Below are 22,485 nucleotides of genomic sequence, written 5' to 3' on the forward strand. Positions count from 1 at the left end.
CACAAGCAAAGATTTAATGATGATGATTAACTAGTGCGTTTTGTTATCTGCATATTGATTGGTAGAAACACATACACAAGGTGGAAGTGATTCTGATATAAAATTGTACTTATTAGTTTGGGGTTTACTAGTAGAAACAAAGTTCGAAGAAGTAGAAACCTATTTGATGTGGATGATTTCCACCAGTTCCGTTTCCAATGCAACAAAAACAAATTAACTTATTAAATCTTTTAAAACTTATATTTTAAAAACATCTTCCGACCTAGAAGTTGAAATATCAATAAATTATTTTTACTTTTATAGTTATGGTTAATTTTTATTAACATACATACATTAATTACTAGAGTACATTGGACTTCACTGGCAAAAAATATACTAGAACTTAAAAATATGTACAACAATAAATTATTTATACCGATATGTAGAAGGGTCCAAATTTCTTTTAGCTAACTCTTTATCTATCCAGTTGGTGAACATTGGAACATTCACATATACTCCCGGGGTTCCATTCTCTCCGCATCCAATGCCCCAAGATACTATACCCATCTGAAAAAATCTGTTAGGCTCATTTGGGATCGGACATACTAACGGACTACCTCCATCTCCTTTACACGTGTCTTTGTTCTCTTCACCACCGGCGCAAATGAAGCTTAAATGTAGTCTATAGAAGCTGCCCAGTCTGGTTTTCGTTAAAGAAGTTATACAAGCTTCTCTGCTGACTAATGGGAGATCTACTTTCTTTAAAATCGATGAATGTCTGCCTCTCTTGAAAGTATCTTTCCCCCAACCGCTAGCAGTACACATCACATTATCCATTGCAAAGTTTTGAGGAGGTAAGCAAATGATTCCTACGTTGTCTCTTAAAGTTACTGGTTCATTAAGAAACAACAGTGCAATGTCGTTCCTTAGAGATTTCAAAATAAAATGGGGATTGATTACCATCTCTCTTACAGTAGTATCTTGATGAGGCAATGGTTCATCCTGAGATCTTGTATCCCACTCCCCCACTCTTATGGTCAACAACGTATGGTCTAAGCCAAATACACAATGAGCTGCTGTCATTACTACTTCTGGATGAATAAGACTACCGCCACATCTGTAAATATTTCGATCTGGGCTAGTTGCGTCTCTCATCATGATGATCACCGACCAAGGTAGTTCTCCAAATTGGGAAAGATTCGAATCTGTTGTTATTCTGGGGGAAAACTCAACAGGTGTTTTATAGCCGCAACCCCTGTATACCATCGGTTTGATTAACGAGCTAGGAATCTCTAAGGGATTTTCACAGCATACTTCCAAATAGTTGGCACATTCCTGTTTATCGATTCTAATGTCCATTTTGTCCTCACCAGTAACTAGTGAGTCGTTATCTGCACATTGATTGGGAGAGACACATACACAAGGTGGTAGTGATTCTGATATAAAATTGTATTCATTCGTTTGAGATTTACTAGTACAAACGAATGCAAGTATCGTGAGCAGTTTTGGAAACATTGTTATGTATTTAATCTGAAATAAAAACATATTTTCGGTAAAATAGTCGCCAAAATCTTATACTTATTGTATAAAAATATGAGAAATCTTAAAAAACCTTAAAGGATCTGTGAAAAAACGTCTACATGTGGATGTGAGATTTTTGCAAAAGAAGTTGTGATAACATCAATCAATCAATAATAATTGACTTATGCTCTCTATCAAATAGGTCGAGAATATTAATAAAAAAATCAAAATATCGACGGCTAAACTGCAAAACCTCGTAAGTCAGTTTTATGTAACTTTGGAGAGACGAAAAACAATTTGGCTTCTTTATGTAAGCTTTAATTTATTCGTTTTGTGTGTGTAGGGTTCTTTTTAGGTAAAGATTCAAATACTATTAAGTAAAATTCAGTAATATTGCTTTTCTTTGTCAAAGAGCTACTTACGAGGTTTTGATACTTAAAGTCTTAAACTATCATTAAACTTACGAGGGTTTGTCTCACAAAAATAAAAACTTATGAGGTTTTGTAACTTAAAATATTACTTATGAGGTTTTTGTAGATGTCGCTAGTACCAGTATATTTAAATATTGACTTACAAGCTTTCGTAGTTTAAAAAATATGTACAAGTATAAACCAACAAAGTATAAAAGTAATAATTGACCAAAAATCGACTTACGAGGTTTTACAGTTTAACCGACGATATTTAAAAATTACTAAAAACATCGTTTTTCTACTTTCTTTGCTTATAACATTTTTTAGCGAAGTCGTACAGAAATAAAATAACGATGAATTTTCTGTAAGATACGACTGGTTATGGTAGGGGAGCAAAGTATGCTAAATGTGCAGTCACTTGAGCGCTTTGGGTACTAATTGAGTTGTGAAGAGTAGGTCCTAAAACCAAAAAAAGTTAATTAAACTTTTCCATTTTAGTGGGGACTTTCCATTTTTAATTTAATTTTCCATTTCCAACAATTGTTTTTTTGAGATTATAGCGCCATCTATCCATAATTCGAAAAAATGTCTTGAATAACAGTTACTTATTTTTACGTAAGGAATCCAAATCTGCAATAAAAAATGGGGGCTCCCATTTAACATTTTAAAGTAACCCCCACCACACCTCAGTGGGGGAGGGGGGGTGTTGAAATATTGAATGAGTGTATTTTTCAGTTTTTCGATCTGATGTTCATTTCACGAAATATCGCGGGATTCGTATTTAAAATATTAAATTTACTCCCCACCCCTCTCCGTGGGAAGTCGTGTTTGGTATCATTCCATAGATTTTTGAAAAATATTGAGTACGTATTCTTTAGTTTTTCGATCTGTCATTCATTTCGCGAAATACATATTCGCTTTTTTCTTGTGAAACTTTGGGACTCATCCATTTCCTTACGTCCCTCTCAAATAGTCAGATTTTTGAAATATACACTGTATTGCATATATTTAACATACCTTATCTTAATCTGACGATTTCGAGTTTTTCTAAGGATAGATTTTCTTTTCAGCCCCCCCTTAACGAACTCCCCTGCATTTAGAGTCAATATATGGTAGAGGTACATTTTCAGGGTACAAGGTTTCTCCCCATGTAATAATCTGACGCGCTCGAGTAACTGCAAAAATCCCCTACCATTAGTCTTTGAACCGACATATTTTTATTTCGGATCTCCTAGATAAAAATTTTCACATCTTCTAGATATTCATAACATTATTCATTATATTATAATAATAAAAATAGGTATTGCTCGTAAAAAATTACCAAAAATACTAGGTTAAAAAAAAAATTGAATTTTAATGTTAAAAATCGGCATTTGTAAAAATTATGTTTACTCGGCTTCCTATGGAACAATCTTCTTAATTTTTTTAATCCGATGTAACTCGAATAGAGACACAGACACCTAAATAACGCATTACCAAACTCCAAAGATGCTTTAGTTTTGTTAAAATAAATTAATTAATTTATTCCAAATAAAACTACATATTTTTATTTTTGAATTGTCAATATGAATGAGGTCAGATAAAATTAAATTATTTGAAGAATTTTTTACCAAGCAACAAAATACATATTTTTTCCTATGTTGTAGACTTTTTTGGAAAATACACGTCTAACTTTAAACACAACAAATACAAAATATTCTGATTTGAAAGCTATACAGGGTGTCCAAAAACTCTACTGACAAACGAAGACAGGAGATTCCTCAGGTAATTTTAAGACAATTTAACCAAATTCACTCAGTCCGAAAATGCTTACTAAGGGAGCTAGAGCTCTTTGAAAATGGCGTATTGTAACTAGTTTTTCTTAAATACCTCCAGAACTCTTCTACTTAGAAAAACAAAAATGTGTACGCATATTTATCTTCCAGAGATAAATCGATTCCATCCATTGCGAATTTATAGTACCGATCATAGGCGTCCGTTTTGGGTAGGGTAACGGTTATTTTATCGCATAACTTTTTTATCTTTACATTTTAAGCATTACACTTTGGATTATTAAATTGTGAGGTATGCTAGTACTAAAAGGTACTCTTGATTTAAGTCGGTAGGACACACCGTTTTCTAGAAAAATCGATTTGAAAATTTTTCGTCTCTTGAATTAAAAAAAAAATTGAAAATAATTTTGAAATAAAAACGGTGTATTTTACCAACTTGAAGCAAGAGGAACTTTTACTACTAGAATGCCTCATAATTTAATAATCTAGTGTCAAAAATGCTTAAAAGGCGCATCCACATTATGCCATACCTTGCCGATCGGTATTGCCGATCGGCAAAACCGATTGGTGTCGCTGGTGTCCACACAATATTTGTAGTGTGTACGTAGCAGTTGTACAGTGTTGCGTGTCAATAATGAGTTCAGAAGAGGATGATATGATTCTTGCGGCTGCAGCTGTTGTAATAATTGCCTCTACTTCATATAAACGTCCCAAGAGGTTTTGGGTTCGCCCAAGCCTCAGAAGTCGTAATAGGTACAGTGCCACGGATCTTATGAAAGATTTGATTTCTGACGACGCAGATGAATTAAATTTGGAATATAGATGTGACGCAGGATTCAGAAATTTTTTTCGAATGACCAAAACAGATTTCCAAACATTATTAGATTTGATTGGACCTGTTATTTCAAGAAAAGATACGTCATTTAGAGCAGCAATTCCTGCCTCTGAACGACTTGCAGTTACGCTACGTTTTTTTGCCAGTGGAGATTCCTACCATTCTCTCATGTATACCTTCAAAATATCTAAGCAAACTATTTCAAAATGTGTTGCAGAGGTATGCAAAGCGCTCATAGATGCTCTTCAAGATTACGTAAAGGTAAGAAAAAATAACTATTCATCGTAGTTTGTTATATATTTAAAAATATAAGAAATTACAACGTCAATAAGAGAGTGTGAATGTCCTCATCTTGATTAATAGTAGAAGTTGATGTCGAACTCCGACCACTTAATGTATTGGGGTAATGTCCTGGAGATGGTATTGAATTATGGGCAACATTGAATGATTGCAGTGGATATGCTTGTGAAGATGGATGAGAATGATTTATGAAATGAGGATTATCGTATTTGCCCATTTCTGCTTCAAATAGAACAGTATTAATTATATTCTGAACGGAAAATCTAGCAAATGGCGACACAATTTTTCGAAGCTTCATTGCAACTTGTTCACCAAACAATGAAAATTCATCTTTTTCAGCCCTTTTAGTAGTAATAGATCGCATAAGATTCACTGCCTCGTTTACAATTGGTAAATTAGTAGCCATACTTTTTCGACCACGGGACTTCACAATGTTAATTGAGTTTGATTTAGATTGAGCTGTTGTTCCAACCTCATTTTCGGAACCATCAATCCTCTGTTCCAATACTTGTAGCGACTCTTCTCCATCGTCTGTTTCTACTTCTTGTGAATCTTCTTCCTTTCGTTTTCGTTTACCCTGAAACAAAATATTAATTTCTAAATTAATCCACTTTTTTGCTTTGCAATTTATAGTTCGTTCGTCTGTTTATGGTATGTAACTTTTATTTTCAGATGACTAAAACTAACGAAAGTTGGTACTTTATAGCCAAGCAGTTCAACGACAAATGGAATTTTCCAAATTGTGTCGGAGCTATGGACGGCAAACATATATCAATACAAGCTCCTATAAATTCAGGAACCGATTTTTTCAACTACAAGAGCTTCTTTAGCATTGTCTTGTTCGCTGTTGTAGACGCAAATTATAATTTTATATATGCAAACGTGGGATGTCAGGGACGAATATCGGACGGGGGCGTATTCAACGATTCATATTTCAAAGAGTGCTTTGAAGAAAATACCCTAAACCTTCCATCTGCTTGTTCATTACTAGGACGAAGTACTGATGTTCCATTTGTTTTTGTGGCGGATGACGCATTCCCACTATCAACAAACATAATGAAGCCATTCGCAGGACATCAGGAAAAAGGTTCAAAAAATAGAATATTCAACTATCGATTGAGCCGCGCAAGAAGAGTGTCAGAAAATGCTTTTGGCATTTTAAGTGCTGTTTTCCGAGTGCTTCGTAGGCCCATGTTGTTGGAACCAGAAACTGCAACGAACGTAGTTTTGGCCTTAATTCACCTACACAATTTCTTGCGAAAAACACTTCAAGAAATCTTTACACTCCACCTGGAATGATTGATGTAGAATGTTCGGATACTGGAGCAATTAATCCTGGGCTTTGGAAACGAAATGCTTCCTCTAATGAATTGCTCAGTTTTGGCAGAAGGGCAAGAAGGAGTGGAGCTGCGGCACAAAAGTTAAGAAACGAATTGGCCGAATTCTTCATTTCTCAAGAAGGAGCATTGCCTTTTCAATATGATAAATGAAATACGATATACCAATATGATTATATCAATATTTTCAAATTTATGTATAAATATGAACTCAATTATTAAGAATGAATAAAGTATCTACTACAGTGTAAATATGATATACATACCTCTGAATCTTGCGTTACAATAGGTTTATTCTTATCCTTCAGAAATTCCATTAACTTATACGCAAACCATTTACTTTTGTAAGTTTCTACGGTTCCATTACCACTTTTTTCTGAATCTTTCTCTTTTTTTACTTCCCGTGCAAAGTGACTTAAGAGATATCTAATCTTTTTTTCGATTTCCTCTTTTTCCACTCCAAAAGATACGCTTATTTCCAACAATGCATCGCGACGTTTGTTCCGGTCTTTATAATCTGCCAATCGGCTGTTCCACAGAACAAGGCGCTCATGATACATTTCAAGTAGGTTTTGTGTATTTTCTTCATTCCACTCCATTTCCCGAATAACAATAAAGCACACAATTATTGTGAATCGACAGGCCACGAGATGTCTTCGTGATCAATTGCACTGATCCCTCACTGAATGCCGACGAGGATTGCCTACAAAACGTACACACTACACTGATCGGTACGGTTCTCTTTCATCGAGACCGCCATCAATCGGGTTTGGAATCGGTTCGGCTTTCGGCCCCGAACCCAAGCCGCAATTGCGTCCGTACTACATGCGGCTTTGCCGATCGGCAAGGCATGGCATAATGTGGATGCGCCTTAAGAATTAAAGACAAAAAAGTTATGCGATAAAATAACCGCTGACCTACCCAAAACCGACGCATATGACCGACGCTAGAAATTCGCAATTAATGAAATCAATTCATCTCTGGAATATAATTGAACGTACAAGTTTTCGTTTTTCTAAATAGTTTCTTTTTATTTTTTTTTGAAATTTAAAAAACAAAAAATTTTCAAATCAATTTTTCTAGAAAACGGTGTATCCTATCGACTTAAAACAAGAGTACCTTTGAGTACAAGAATACCTACTGAGTAATCATCCAGAGTGAAAAATGCTTAAAATTTAAAGACAAAAAAGTTATGCGATAAACCCACATAACAATGATGTTCGCATCATGTTCTAAGCATATCCTGCCAACATTCGTCGAAGTATATCCTTTTTAGTATATGCGTAGTACAAGCATAGCATGTACCATAAAAAACATTCTAAATTTCATGTTCTTTGCATGTGCTTCGAAGAATATTCTTGCACCGAATATACTGAGCACATTCGTGTACGTAGTATCTCGGAATGTTCGTAAAAGTTTATTCTTAGAATATACCTTAATCGAATATTCTTAGTATATGCGTAAGTATATGCAAAAGTATATGCTTAACACATACTTGTATATACTTTTAAAATATCTTAAAAAGAATATCCCTAACAACACACAACATTCCAGGAATGTACTACCAAAGTTCTATCAATATTTGAATGTCCTGGACATTTAGGGAACATTCGGTGAACATCTGTTTAAATTATTCCTGGAATGTTACCATAAGACATTCTGTGAACATACTACCAATGTTCCTATATTTTAAGTTGCGAAATAATACATACGTGTAAGAGATACAACATTACTTATAACATACCAGACAAACTAAGTGACATTTTAGGCCTACAGTGCAATAATATGTCAAATTTAAAGAGTTTCCCAAGATTATAAACATACAAATGTAATAAAAATTATTGTTCGCGAATATTCAATTTGGAATGCGATTTTGTTAATAAAAAAATACTTATAACTTATGCAAAACCCAAGAGAGGCATTTATATTTATTTCTTTTGCGTTCATTTTCAAATTCGCCGTGCATATATTTTTGTGCATGGCGCTTGAGAGGGCATCACGTGACTAAAAACGACCAACCAACGACCTCGCTTCGGCCATCTTGGCATCTTCATCTTGGCGACCTTGCCTTGCCGTGGATTGTTTTTAGTTGTTTGTATTATTTGTGCTTTTTAAGAATATTTTTTTAATTCGGATACTTTTATAATAGCTTTAATAGTATTATTAACATAGTGCATAAAATGGTGTCCTATTTTTAACGCAGTTGGAGTAGCAGAAACAAATGTAGATAAAAAAATCTGCAGGAATAACGTTTCAATTATGACAGAAGCTCAAAACAAATGACTGTGAATGAAAAGCCCTATTAAAAGGTTAGTATGCAAATATGTAAACGAAAGCATGCCCTGTATTTCAGAAAATAAATTAATACTATTAATACCCTAATAATACTATTCATAAAAAATCTTTTAAGTAACGTAGATATAACAAAGTGAATAAAAGGCATAAATCAGAAGAATTATTATTTTATTTTATAAGTTAATAATTGGTCATATCCATTTATTATTTTAATAATAATTGTGAATAAGCCACAAACTTCGCTTATTCCTAACTAAAATAGTAAATAGAGATAGGTAATAACAAAAGGATTTGTAAAACTAAAATAATTCTTTTTGCGTTTTTGCTAGTGTATGCGTTTATAAATAGGATGGTAGACCACACACTATAATATGCAGTACCAACTAATGAATACACAGAATATTATAGTCGATTTGCTAAACTCAGTCTCAGTACTAATTACTGTAATTTTGGCAAAATTGGCCAAAAACAAAAAAAAATACCTACTAAAATCACTAGCCAGTTGTGTCTGAGTTTGGGGAACCGACTATACTAATAAACAATTTCTAAGCTGTTTTATAATAATTTTGTGAGTTCATTAATCATATTTTTTATTTAAAACTAAAATTTGTTAATAATGCTTAGTAATGCATATATTTTGTATTTTTAGCTTTCCAGAAGATCCTGCGAAGAAGACATGAAGTATAGATCAGATTTGTTAATAGAGGAGTATGTTCAAAACACTTTTTAGAAAAAGATATTGACAGAACTTCACTTTCATCTGTTCGTTTGAGAGACTGTGCTGTTCCAATAGCTTATGTCACACAGGTATATGCATAACCTAATTAATAATACAGTCCGTACAATATAGATACTGTTATAATTCATTATCTACATCGGAGATCTAAGTTGACATTGTTGCCCAACTACAAAAAATTTTTGAATTCATTTTAAGTCAAATATATCACATAATTATTGCGAAGTAGATTATACAACAAAACAGATTAATATTCAATGTAAATAAATAAAAACATCAGAAATCGAAAACAAGAATTAAGGTATAATCTTATGTTACAGTTATTAAGGTACCAAGGGTATTATAGGGATATACGTTGACCGAAAGCTTTATTATTATAATACCTGTGGTGCCTTCAACGTTTAATGCCCGACTAAATTATTCTTTATATGCGAAAAATTTGAATGAATTTTGAATTGATTAGTTTTTAAATAAGTACATTTACCAGTAACAGTAGTAACGTAATTGTGGTAACCATAGTTTTACTTAGGTTGATATTTGTCAACTTGACAGTATCTAAGTCGTTATTTAAATTTAATGCCCAAGGGCGTTATATCGTACTTAACAGACTTCGAAATGTCATTATTTGTCAAATAATGTACCAGTAGGACATTAAAGTAAATAATAAAAACAATAAATATAATGAATACTAAATACTTATTTGTTTGTGAAAAATCTATTTCTTTGTGGCTTTTTTGTAATTAATTATTCTAATGGGGAAATAAGCCACAATTTACTTGAAAAAATAATTTTATTAAGGTTTCTACTTCCACATCGGATGTCGTTGTCAAAATACAAAATGTTCATTATTATTATTTTATTTATTAAATATTATTTATTATTTATTTAAATATTATTTAATATTTATTTTTTTATTATTATTATTTATGCATATTATTACCTGTAAATAATATTTCTTCTGATTGTTAATTGTAAAGGATAGAAAAATTACCTTTTATTTTATTTTCTTTTAGAATCAGCTGAGAGAAGTGGTCTACAAAAAACCAGAAAGGAAACGGAATATGTGGCTACGAAAAGCAAAAGAAAGGTTTACAAAGCAAATGTGACACATTTTTTATAATATTTAGGAATGTCAGCAAATTACATTAAAAAATGTATGTAAAGATTTTTTGCAATAAAAATGTTTATATTTATCAAGGATGTATTATTTGGTATGGCCATATATCGTCAGTGATGTGACAGTACCTCCTATCTGTTTTTTTCAAGAGATTTGTAAGATAGACTAAAAACTTGTTTCGGCCACCTCCTGTTTTCATATATTTTTTGACTTGTTTTGCAGTAAATTCAACTATCTATTTACTACAAAAAAAGTCAGAATACGTACGAAACCAGAAAGTGACCTTAAAAAATGTTTTTCGTCTCCTGCAAACCTCATGAAAAAACATATAGGAGGTATTGTCACATTACTGACGATATATTTCAGTGAATGTCTAAAAAATATACTGTGAATGTTCAAAGAACGTTCGTAGACATTCATGGAATGTTCTAACAAGACATTCAGTCTAAAAATATACTGTGAATGTCCAAAGAACATTCATGGAATGTTCCAACAAGACATTCAGTCTAAAAAATAGACTGTGAATGTCCAAAGAACATTCGTAGACATTCATGGAATGTTCCAACAGAACATTCTAAGAATATTTAAAATGCTGACACAGCACTTTCCTGGTACTTTCCAGGGACATTCGTGTGCATTTGGGGACATTCCAGGAATGTTTTCAATGTCCTGTGTGTACATTCTAGGAACATTCATGTAATGTTTTGTGTTATTAGGGATACTGTATGTACCTATAAGAAGAAGAATAATGTTAGCCTATAGATTATCAACTTCGCGTTAAGAATAATTAATCAAATTTAGGTATTTTGGTAGGTACTACTGAACTATCTAATTCATCATTTTTTTAAACCGTTTTAATTGTATGGTAAAAAAGTTTAAAACTTAATTCTATTGAAGAAAAATGAGAAATTCTCGTTTCGTTTTCAATTGAAATGAATACACCATTTTGATTTGAGTTTATACCATAAAAATATTTTTACCTATAATTTTCGGGAATCCGGAAACGGCCATTCATTGTTATTCTGACCCTTGCATTGCATATTTTATACCTGCACAAGGGAAGGGGGTAGGTAACAAAAAGGCAAAATATGAAAATAGTTTCCAGTACAGTTAAGGCATTTATGTCTACGCTGTGAGGAAGAAGCGACTGTATTTCTAGCTACAAGGACTAAAACATTTTAAGAACATAAAAAGCAGCTTGAAAATAATAAATTCATATTGGTACTTCAATATTTCCTAAATACCTAGTAAGTAAAAGTATGTATAATGTATATAGATACCTATAAATTTTAGTAATTTACATACATATTATATTATATATTTGGCTATTATATAATTATATAAGCAGCATTTTTATTTTGATGTGCACATAATAACTAAATATATTACTTATATTTTATATATAGGCTACTTATCCATATAATATTTATTATACATAGGTACCTATATAACTAACTAAAGTTTATACATTTTATACTTACTTTTTACGTAATATTGTAGAATGTAATAACTATACATTCTCATATGCAATTAGAATATGTAAATATAATATAGTAGTAGAACCTAGGATGAGATTGGGTGATGTTGAAAACATACTTCTGAGAAATATAGCACATCCTTGGAATATTCTTCCCATATACTAAAAATATGTGCGATAGTACATTCTAAGTATATACATAGAAGGTATATAGCACTTCCTTGGAATATTCTTCCCATATACTAAAAATATGTGCCCTAGTACATTCTAAGTATGTAACTAGAAGGTATATAGCACTTCCTTGGAATATTCTTCCCATATACTAAAAATATGTGCGATAGTACATTCTAAGTATATAAATAGAAGGTTTATAGCACCTCCTTAGAATCTTCTAAAAAGTATGTTCTTGGTATATACTGAAAAGAAGTGCGGTAGTACATTCTAAGTATATACATAGAACGTTTAAGTACTGTAATGTAGTATATACTCAGTATATGCTCTGCACATTCGCAATGGTAATTGCGCATATTCTAAGTATATACTTTTTCTGAAAAGTATGTTCTATGAATCTACTAAGAACATGAAATTGTTATGTGGGAAGTAACCGTTACCCTACCCAAACCGGACGCCTATGACCGGTACTAGAAATTTGCAATGGATGGAATCGATTTATCTCTGGAAGATAAATAAGCATACCAATTTTTGTTTTTCTAAATAATAGCGTTCCGGAGGTATTTAAGAAAAACTAATTACCAGACGCCATCTTTAAATAGCTCTAGCTCCCTTATGAAGCATTTTCGGACTAAGGGAATTGGGATAAATTGTCTTAAAATTATCTGAGGAATCTCCTGTATTCGTTTGTCGGTAGAGTTTCTGGACACCCTGTATAATTATTTAAAAAATCTTAAACTAAAAACTTACTTTAACTTAAAAACACTTTTTTCACTACTGGGTCTAGACTTAAACTATGTGTAACAATAAACAATGAGGCCTACAAAAAACGAATTACCTGTATATATCACGTGTTGTTGTCAGTAATTAAAAGCTCATTACAGTTTTTGAGTCTCAAATCTTTGTAGAATATGTACCTATTAGGTATATATGCTGTGTATCGAAGGTTTAAATGATTTGTTTAGGATATTAAAATTTAATTACTGGAATACATGAGCACTTTTATTCGGGTTGCCAATTTATTTATTGCTATATTATACTTATTATCTTTACCTAAAGTATAAATCAACAAAAACGGCAGAATCGTATAAGAGTAGAATAAAGCGTCAGAGCTACTTATAGCTATTCTTTTATCCATCCCATCAATTTTTTCCTAACCCTTGTATCTAACATAAATGTCTAATTTATTCTATCGATTTTCCTTTTTTGTTTTCAATTCAATCTCGTATTTCATTATTCTTGCCTCATAAACTATTTTGACAAATCTGGTCATACCACTGTAATTGTTTTCTTTCAACAATTTTTATTATGAGTTCTTGGTGTAAGTTCTATCTGATTATTTCGTTTCTTAATGTTTTAGGTTTTGTTTTTCCATTAATACTCCTTAAAACGTTCATTCATGCCTTCATTCCTATGCGTGGTCGGCTTCCCTAGTTACATTTCTCCATAAGTTTCTAACTTATTATATTAAAGCTACCTACTATTGGAAAACACAGCTCTTTTAATGGTCTTAGTATCAATATATGCATAAGAATTCTTAGATGTGACATCTTTAGTGTCCTCCTCTATGAAATAGAAAGCTGGAGTTTAACCGTCGGATGACCAAGGGGGGTAAATTTTGACCCCAAAGTATGTTTTTATTTAATAAATTCAGAAATATTTTCAATTTTAAACTCATTATTTTTTTATTTGACTTTAATATCATTCTAGATACCCTCATATTTTGTAATAAAAAATAATTCCCTATATTTTACGAAAAAAAATTTTTTTCTGAATTTGGGGTCAAAGACGAACTCCCTTGGCCTTCTATGTTCCAATTTTATATTAAGTAAATACCGTCTATTATGTGGAATTGTTTGTAAGAAACATTCCAATATTGAAAAGAAATTGTTTGTTAAACTTGTGGCGACGTAAATTAGTGTATATTTTAAAATTTATTTAGTTTTATGTTCAGAATGATAATTTCTGTTTTTGTTTAGTTGTAATAAAAATATGTTTTACTAATGTTTATTTATCATTTATTGTCATTGATTATAATCATATATAATACTAACATTAAAATTACGAATACATTATTTTATTTCTTAAAACAACTTATTTTTTTTTGTCAATGGTCATTTTTGACTTGGGGTCATTTTTGACCCCCATTGGTCATCCGTGCAACAAAAAAGGTTGGTCATCGGAAGGTTAGCAGACGATACCAGAAAACGGTTAGAGGCATTTGAAATTTGGTATAACCGGTATATGTTACTCAATTATTATACAGGGTGTTTCATTAATAATTGTCCATATAGTAACTGGAGAAACCTTAGCTCAAAATACGAAGATTTAACCCAAAACACTTAAATAAAATGTGGTTCCTTACTGAGTTACAGGGTGTTTTATCTAAAAATTTAAAAACTGTTTTTGCTCAGTATTTTAAAACTATTCGACATATCCTTTACATACTTGGCAGAAAGTGCGACTACTATACACCCTACTAAATTATGGTACACAAACGTTTCTAGCTAGTACCAGAGGCGTACGACAGGGGATAGTGAATGGTTGACCCTTCTCAAATTCTACGCCACTGGAGGAATTACTATTTTAGTGCCATTTTTAGATTCTCCAATACTTTCTACGTAAATAATGTACTCTTCTTTGGTAACCATAAAGTCATTAGTTTTCGAGACATTTGAAGTTAAATATGAAACGGCACAGTTATTTTGATTATTTATGATATGATTCATATGATTAAAATTTAAAAAATATTTGTAGCCAGTACTTTAAAACTATTTGGCCTATCCTTATCATACTTGGCAGAAAGTGTATGTACTGTATACCCTACGAAATTAAGATACATAAACGTTTCTAGCTACTACCAGAGGCGTACGACAGGGGATAGTTGTTGGTTGACTTCCCAAATTCTACGCCACTGACGCTATTTTACTGTAATTTTTTAATTTTCCAATACTTTTTACGTAAATAACATACTCTTCATTCATAACGATAAAATGATTAGTTTTCGAGATATTTGAAATTAAAAATGAAGCGAGTCACTACATTAATCAAAATAACCGTGTCGTTTCATTTTTAACTTCAAAGATCTCGAAAACTAATGACTTTATCGTTACGAATGAAGAGGATATTATTTTCATAGAAAATATTGGAGAATCCAAAAATTAAACTAAAATAGCAATTTCATCAGTGGCGTAGAATTTGGAAAGGGTCAACCATTCACTTTCCCCCGTCGTACGCCTCTGGAAACAGCCAGAAACGTTTTTTTAACATAATTTAGTAGTTTGTACAGTACCTATACTTCCTGCCAAGTATGAAAGGATACGTCGAATATTTTTAAAATGCTGAGCAAAAATAGTTTTTAAATTTTTAGATAAAACACCCTGTAACTCAGTAAGGAACCACATTTTATATAAGTGTTTTAGGTTAAATCTTCGTATTTTGTGCTAAGGTTTCTCCAGTTACTATATGGACAATTATTAATGAAACACCCTGTATAAACAACACACCTAACATACTAACTATGTATTCTCCAGAGGATAAGAAAAGCCTAAGATATTAGTAACACTGTAAAGAACAGAAAGTTGATTCTACAAAGCAAGATTGAGAGCAAGAGAGGCCCTGGATGCAGACGGCTGGCCAATCTAGGAAATGGTCTGATCTATTTCGAGCCACTGTAAATAGAATACGATAGATCAATGTATTCACTAACATTACAAGAAGATATGCATATTTAGATGGAGAAATGGTTTGTGGTAAAAAAAACTTGTATTAAATTTAATTTGAAACCATTGTCACAAAGATAAATAAATAAGGCATTCAATTGCACCCTTACTTCTCTATTTTGTCCTTAATATTGTATTTAATCTTTAATTATGTATTCTCTATTGTCTTATGTGTTTCTTAAACATATGTAACTATCTCTATTGCTTGTATCATTCACAAAAAGATAAAAACAAGAAAAACAATATATTATAAATATTTATTAATAAACTTTTAGTAAACCTCTTCACATTAGCCTTCTTTTGTAAGCATACAATTCTTCGTGATTATAATACTCATGTATAAGTTGATACATATGCTGGAAAAAGTACAGCAAATTATCATACTGTCCATTGTAAGCTTCAACACTATCATTATATAACAACTTAAATTGGTCTAAACACTTTTCAGTAAAACAATTATTTATTCCTTTATAATTGGGATTCAGTCCCCACCTATGGAGATGTATCTCTATCAAAAATTGGTGGATTGCTTCAATTGTAGCCAAATACCATCTAGGACTGCCTTTTTGGTGCCTCCAGAATTGGGATATTCTATTCTGAATCACTACACAGGGAATACTGCTTATTCTTTTATCTTTGAAGATACCTAAAATCGTAATCTTGTTAAAATGTAAGTACGCTGAAGGTAGGTAAGAGTTCACAGTCAGTTAAAAGTGTGCATGAAAGAGATTAAGAAAAATATGAGATAAGAAGAGTACAGAAGATAAGAAGAGTAAGAAGATAGGAAGTTGCAAGTGATATAACCATTGTTCAACTATATGTTCACACTCTTGCCCCACTCTACCCTAATGAATGGAAGTATACTCCTTCTCAGACGCATCTTTCAGTGCGTCACAGATTTTCGATTTCTTTCTAACGCATTAAGTTGGAAGTGACAAAAAAAAGATATGTCTGTGATTAAAGTCATTTATAACATTTATTCTAGTTATTGATAGATGGCGCTATAATCGAACAAAAAATGTATTATCTATATGACTATAATCCGTACAATTTATAAACCTATACAAATCAAAGATACCTTTTTATAAATTAAATAAACACAATTGATTTGTTTTTATACCAAATTTTGATTACGATTCTGACAACTGTCAGATTTAACTAAAATGTCATGATATGATTCTCTACATTCTTAAAATCATATATTAGGTACGTCATTAATGACACACTGAAAGACATAATATATGACTCGTAATGCACTCAACGTAAGTTTTTAAATATCTTTAAACGCATCGAAGGTGTTAATTTCTTGCCTCAGTAAAGCAGATATTGAAAATTGAAAAATATTATTGGTAGCAGAGATCTATAAAAACAGTGTTTTAAATAATGATAAATAAAATAAAAAACCTTTACTCTGATTCCAAGTACTGTCTATAAAAATTGCTTTCGTAATAGGCAACTTTCCAATATTTCCCCCAAACTCATACTCTTCTCTAGACTTTGGAATTTTTTTCATTAATGTACTTCTATTATATCCTTGTGGCAACTCATCTAGAGGTGCATTTTGGAATTGTTCAATCACATCTTGATCTAGTCCATTGGATATTAACTGGCTCACACTAATGGCTTTCTGACTGGGAAAAATAAGTACAACGTTTTGATCTGTATAATCTGGAATGTCAGGATAGGTATAAATGTTGACATAATCTTTAGCCAAAATTGCTGCATGGCCTGCAGTACTTTTACCGTCTATTTCATGTTTATGCTTGATTATGTCTATTGTAATTGGTAGCTAAAACAAAATAAACTCTTTTATATTAAGAGTAAAGGCACAAATATTTCACAGCTATCCCTACTTTTTCTGTCTTTACACGGAAAATTATGTGTAGTAAAATTCTCACTGGTATGGATATGTAAACATTACTTGACAATGTCCATGATTAACTTTAAAGAGATGGCTTTTGAATTTTCTTGGATAACTGTTACTTCCTTAAATTATTAATTCACTTAATTAATATGATAATTTTTTTACTAACTATGTATTCAGTGATTGTAATAATTTATATACTGTACAACAAAAACTAATACTCAATCAAGAAAAGAAGAAAAGTGATTTTTTAATAATATATTGTTGCTATGGAACGCTTACAATTTTGAACATCTTTAACAACAAAATACTTGGATCACAGAATATATCCTGGTGTATTGTCTGCTTGGATCTTCCATAAATAATAAACAATAAATAACTTTTTATTAAGTTCACGTCTTAAATCAATTATGAATCAAATACACTATCAATATTATTTAATAAACAACTCAAAATATTCCCGATGCCATGTCAAATATTTAAAAATGTCACTGTCTTGTCACCATATTCTATTCAACTCAGTGCGTTGTATAACAAAGATAGCGAATGTTCGATTTGGAAAATATCACCACGGACAGTGTCCATTTGTTTCGAATCCTGAAAAAACTAATAAATATTTTTAAAAAATTTAAACGCAGAATGGAAGACTAACTTATTATCGAGGGCCGAAAGTCCATTAGAATAAATAAAAAGTTTCTTTTGAATGAGATATTTGAAATTTAAAATCACACTACATTTTCTCTTAGTTTTTCACCCCTGTAACTGATTAAAATAAAAATTATAGAAGTTTTCAAGGACTTTCGGCCCTCGGTAAGAACGTAATCTTTCATTCTGAGTTTAAATTTTTCAAAAATACCTATTAATTTTCTCAGGATTCGAAAAAAATGTTTTTTAATATAAAAAAAATTCATTTAAATAGCGTTGGAGCCGAAACTATGTACCGATCCACGTCCAAACTAGATCAAATATTTATGATCTGACAAATATTAGATACAAACTTTGAATTCAAACAGGATATATACCAAATTTTTGAAGATTTCCAGTAACCATATGATTCGATAAAAAGAAGCAGACTATGGCTAGCAATGCTCGAATTAGAAATAACCAAGAAAATTAGTAGAGCAAACTCAAATGTGTGTGACAGACTTATATGCACAGCGTCTGACAAGGAGACCACTTATCACTATTGCTCTTCAATTTGGCCTTAGAATATGCAATAAGTAAAATATCATCTGAGCTGTTAGGGGATTTTCGAATCAAGGGGAGAAGGGACCGTAATGCTGAATTGGCGACTGTATGGATCTGAAAACATCATCAGACATATAAAAGCTAACTAGATAAGATGGAATGGTCATGTGGTAAGATCAGAGGACGGCAGAGTTAAAGGTAGTGTTTTTTTGAGAGACCAGATGGCAGAAGATCAGTAGACTGTCCCAGAAAAAGATAAAAGGGTGATGTTGAAGCCGCTTTATCTAGGATTGGGGTACAACAACGGGGAAATAGAAGCACAAGATCGTAAAAATGGAGGGCTATAGTGGATGCTGTGGAGACTCACCCTGAGTTGTAAAACCAGTCAAGAAGAAGTGTACAAACATTATTTAACAATGGTAGGAAACACGGTAAACTTACTCTTATAGAAGGTAATTTCCCTTCAAGTTCCTTGATAGGCACGTAACACGAATAACAATAAAACTTCCTCGATTTTGCACATTTTGGACATGGATGTCTACCTTCTAAAGTGCCTAAAATTGAGTTGTCCTCGATTTTAAAACCATCAAAAGGATTTAGGTCGATGTAATTTTGGCGAGATTTTTCCGATTTTGGATTCGACATTACATTGTATGTTTAAAATTATTTCTTATGCAAGATTTAAAAAAGTTTGAAAATCACAGGAATGTGTTTAGTTCTAGCATAACCTCAATCATTTGTTTTGTTTGGAAGATAGACAACTTCTTAAACCAGATGTGAATAATATTAATAGCCTATATCGTAGTCTTTAGGATTTAACAGGAGCCTAATCACGGTTAATTAGACTTTATTACGGTTGTCTTGTCCGACGGTGGTGGGGGGGGGAGACTTATATCATAGATTAATAATATAGTATTACCGGACTTATGACATGACTTATGACTTTATTTTGACTTTACGTCACAAGAGTTTACATTCCCATATTTTTAAATGATTTTCGATCATTGAATGTGTGTTATTGTGTATATATGTGTATTATTTGTGTTATTATGAAATAATTAGACAAATAGTACACATTTTATCTTATACCGGGTGGTGAATCGTAAAAAAGGCCATAGGAAACTCAATGTAAAATTCTGAATTTTTGAATTCCTGCTTCCCTAATTATTTTGCATCAAAAGTCATGAGAGAATATTTGTAGAGGATTAAAATCTGTATTAAAACCAAAAGTTAAAATTGTTCTACGATTTAAACGCATTCCAAAATTTTGAAAAATATGATACATTTGCCACAATAGGTATGCGTGTAAAAGTAAGGCCACACGTTACTATTTAACTGACAGTGCTCACACCATTGACTGAATAAAAAAATCTTTATTATTAATCCTTTCTCCGCAACTGAGGGTATCTTATCAACTGTATTGTTTTTAAACAATAGATGATAAAATAAAAATATTGACAGTTCAAAAATGTGAACATTATTGCATTGTGTGTGGCCTATGTTTGGGCTGAAAACTAAAATGTATTACATTTTTACAAAATTTTGGAATATGTTTAATTACGTAGACCAATTTTAACAGTTATTTCCAATACAGATTTCAATCCTGTACAAATAGTTTCTAATGTCTTTTGGTGTACAATAATTATTAGGGAATCTGGAATTCAACAGTTCAGAATTTTACATTGAGTTATTGCAAAATTTTGACGCATGTCAAAATTCTCAATGTGTTTTAATTGTATTCATTTTTTCGAATCCTGAGAAAACTAATAAATATTTTTGAAAATTTAAATTCAGAATGAAAGACTACATTATTACCGAGGGCCGAAAGTCCCTGAAAACTTCTATAATGTTTATTTTAATAAGTTACAGGGCTGAAAATAAAAGAGAAGTGTGATATTTAATTTAAAATATTTCATTCAATAGAAACTGCTTGTTTATTCTAAGGGGCTTTCCGCTCTCGGTAATAATGTAATCTTGCATCCTGCGTGTTATGTTCGTGTAAAACTCCCTTAACCATGAATGTAGGTTGGTACTACTGTCATCTGAACGACAGCTGTCACATACTTAATACTGCGATAGAAAATGGAAACCATGTGCATAATTCTTAAAAATAAAGTATTTTACATCGAGTATTATTTCATTACAAATACTTACGTCCTTTAAGTACAAAGGACTTGACATTTGGCGACGAGGATAATGGATACAAATATTACAGACACTACATCAACTACAGCCGGTACAAACACGAGTTCCTCGACTACAACTGCGATAGTTGCACCTGCTACAGCTCCAGTAATGTCTACACAAGTTTCTACATTCCAGTTTTCCGTTGAACCTTTTAACCAGACAGCTACAAAATGGTCCAGGTGGGTAAAACGGCTGGAAGGAGCATACAAAGTTTTTAAAATTCCAGAGGAAATGAAATTGCCCTATTTACTACATTACATGGGGTCGGAAGCATACGATACACTGTGCGATAAACTAGCTCCAGAGGTCCCTGAAGACAAGTCATATGAGGATACAGTTAAGTTAATGGATAATTTTTACAACCCTGCACCACTTGAAATTGCTGAAATATTTAGGTTTCAATCAAAAAGACAAGCAGAAGGCGAAAGTATACAAGAATACCTACATTCTCTACAGAAACTTGCCATAAACTGCAACTTTTCCACATATTTAAAAAGTGCTATACGAAATCAGTTTGTTTTTGGTTTACAGTCAAAGAGGATTCAAGCCAGACTATTAGAAACAAAGGGATTGGACTTGGACCGAGCCGTAGAAATTGCAGCAAGCATGGAAACTTCAGAAAAGGATAGTAATCAATTTTCTCACAACAATAATTACAATCAGGCTAGTATAAATGTTTTAAATGCGAAAGCAAAAAGTTTTCATAAAAATACAAACACTAGTAAATTTAATGATAATAATACAGTAAATAATCATAGTAGCTCTCCTAATAATACTTTTACAATGTCAAATAACCGTAATAGGGCTTGTTATAGATGCGGAGACACCTCGCATTTAGCCGATAAATGTAATAAAAAGCATTTAATCTGTAACTTTTGTAAAAACGTCGGACACATTCAAAAAGTTTGTTTAAAGGCACAACAAAATTCACACAGGCAAGTAAATTCAGTAAACTCTGCTCAAGAGGTCTTAGAAGTAAATGCTGGAAATTGCAAAGATAAATTTTTTATAAATTTAAAAGTGAATGGTAATATTTTAAATTTTGAAATTGATTCTGGCGCTGCTGTTACAATCATAAATAAAAATATATTTGAAAAATATTTTCCTGCATTACAATTACAAAAATCGGATGTTAAATTAACTACATACTGCAAAAATAATTTGAATGTTTTAGGTTTAGTTTCAGTGGAGGTTGAGCACCAGGAATTAAAGCACACTCTAAAGTTGTATGTGGTGGATGGTGATGGCTACTCACTGGTTGGTCGAGAGTGGATACATGCTCTGGAAATCAATTTACATCAGGTAAATACAATTCTACATGAAAATTTTGAAATTGCAACTTTGTTAGATAAATATAAACATTTATTTGAAAAGTCAGTTGGTGAAATAAAAGGGTTAGAGGCTGAAATTTATCTAAAACCTGGTACTAAAGCAAAATTTTGTAAGGCCCGTCCTGTAGCTTTTGCATTACGCCCTAAAGTTGAGGCAGAATTAGAGTCCTTAGTAAATCAGGGAGTCTTAAAGAAAGTAGCATTTTCGGACTGGGCAACTCCTATTGTTCCTGTAGTTAAACA

General features: G+C 31.9%; 2 protein-coding genes and 1 long non-coding RNA gene across 4 annotated transcripts; 1 reads left to right on the top strand and 2 right to left on the bottom strand.

The window, feature by feature from the left end:
• Positions 1 to 311: 311 nt before the first annotated feature.
• On the bottom strand, positions 312 to 13,155 carry LOC126880238 (phenoloxidase-activating factor 2-like). The gene is made up of 2 exons (XM_050644013.1): positions 12,701 to 13,155; positions 312 to 1,509 (listed from the first exon to the last, which is right to left on the bottom strand). Exon 2 carries the CDS (start codon positions 1,492 to 1,494, stop codon positions 406 to 408), a length of 1,089 nt encoding a protein of 362 aa, XP_050499970.1. The 5' UTR covers positions 1,495 to 1,509; positions 12,701 to 13,155; the 3' UTR covers positions 312 to 405.
• Positions 7,684 to 10,378, top strand: LOC114328856 (uncharacterized). Its single transcript, XR_007696524.1, has 3 exons — positions 7,684 to 8,463; positions 9,099 to 9,256; positions 10,199 to 10,378. It is a non-coding gene; the product is annotated as an uncharacterized LOC114328856 (long non-coding RNA).
• A 2,755-nt stretch (positions 13,156 to 15,910) lies between the features above and the next one.
• LOC126880249 (tRNA-uridine aminocarboxypropyltransferase 1) lies at positions 15,911 to 19,614 on the bottom strand. 2 transcript variants are annotated; one of them, XM_050644024.1, is made up of 3 exons: positions 19,166 to 19,614; positions 17,083 to 17,461; positions 15,911 to 16,318 (listed from the first exon to the last, which is right to left on the bottom strand). In XM_050644024.1, the coding sequence occupies exons 1-3, from the start codon at positions 19,367 to 19,369 to the stop codon at positions 15,957 to 15,959; spliced, it is 945 nt and encodes a 314-aa protein (XP_050499981.1). In that variant the 5' UTR covers positions 19,370 to 19,614; the 3' UTR covers positions 15,911 to 15,956. The 2 variants fall into 2 exon arrangements, with proteins under 2 accessions (XP_050499981.1, XP_050499975.1); XM_050644018.1 differs by having other exon boundaries at positions 17,077 to 17,461; positions 19,166 to 19,610.
• Positions 19,615 to 22,485: the final 2,871 nt, after the last annotated feature.

This window comes from Diabrotica virgifera, chromosome 1 (genome assembly GCF_917563875.1).
Source record: "Diabrotica virgifera virgifera chromosome 1, PGI_DIABVI_V3a".
Taxonomy (NCBI): Eukaryota; Metazoa; Arthropoda; class Insecta; order Coleoptera; family Chrysomelidae; genus Diabrotica; species Diabrotica virgifera.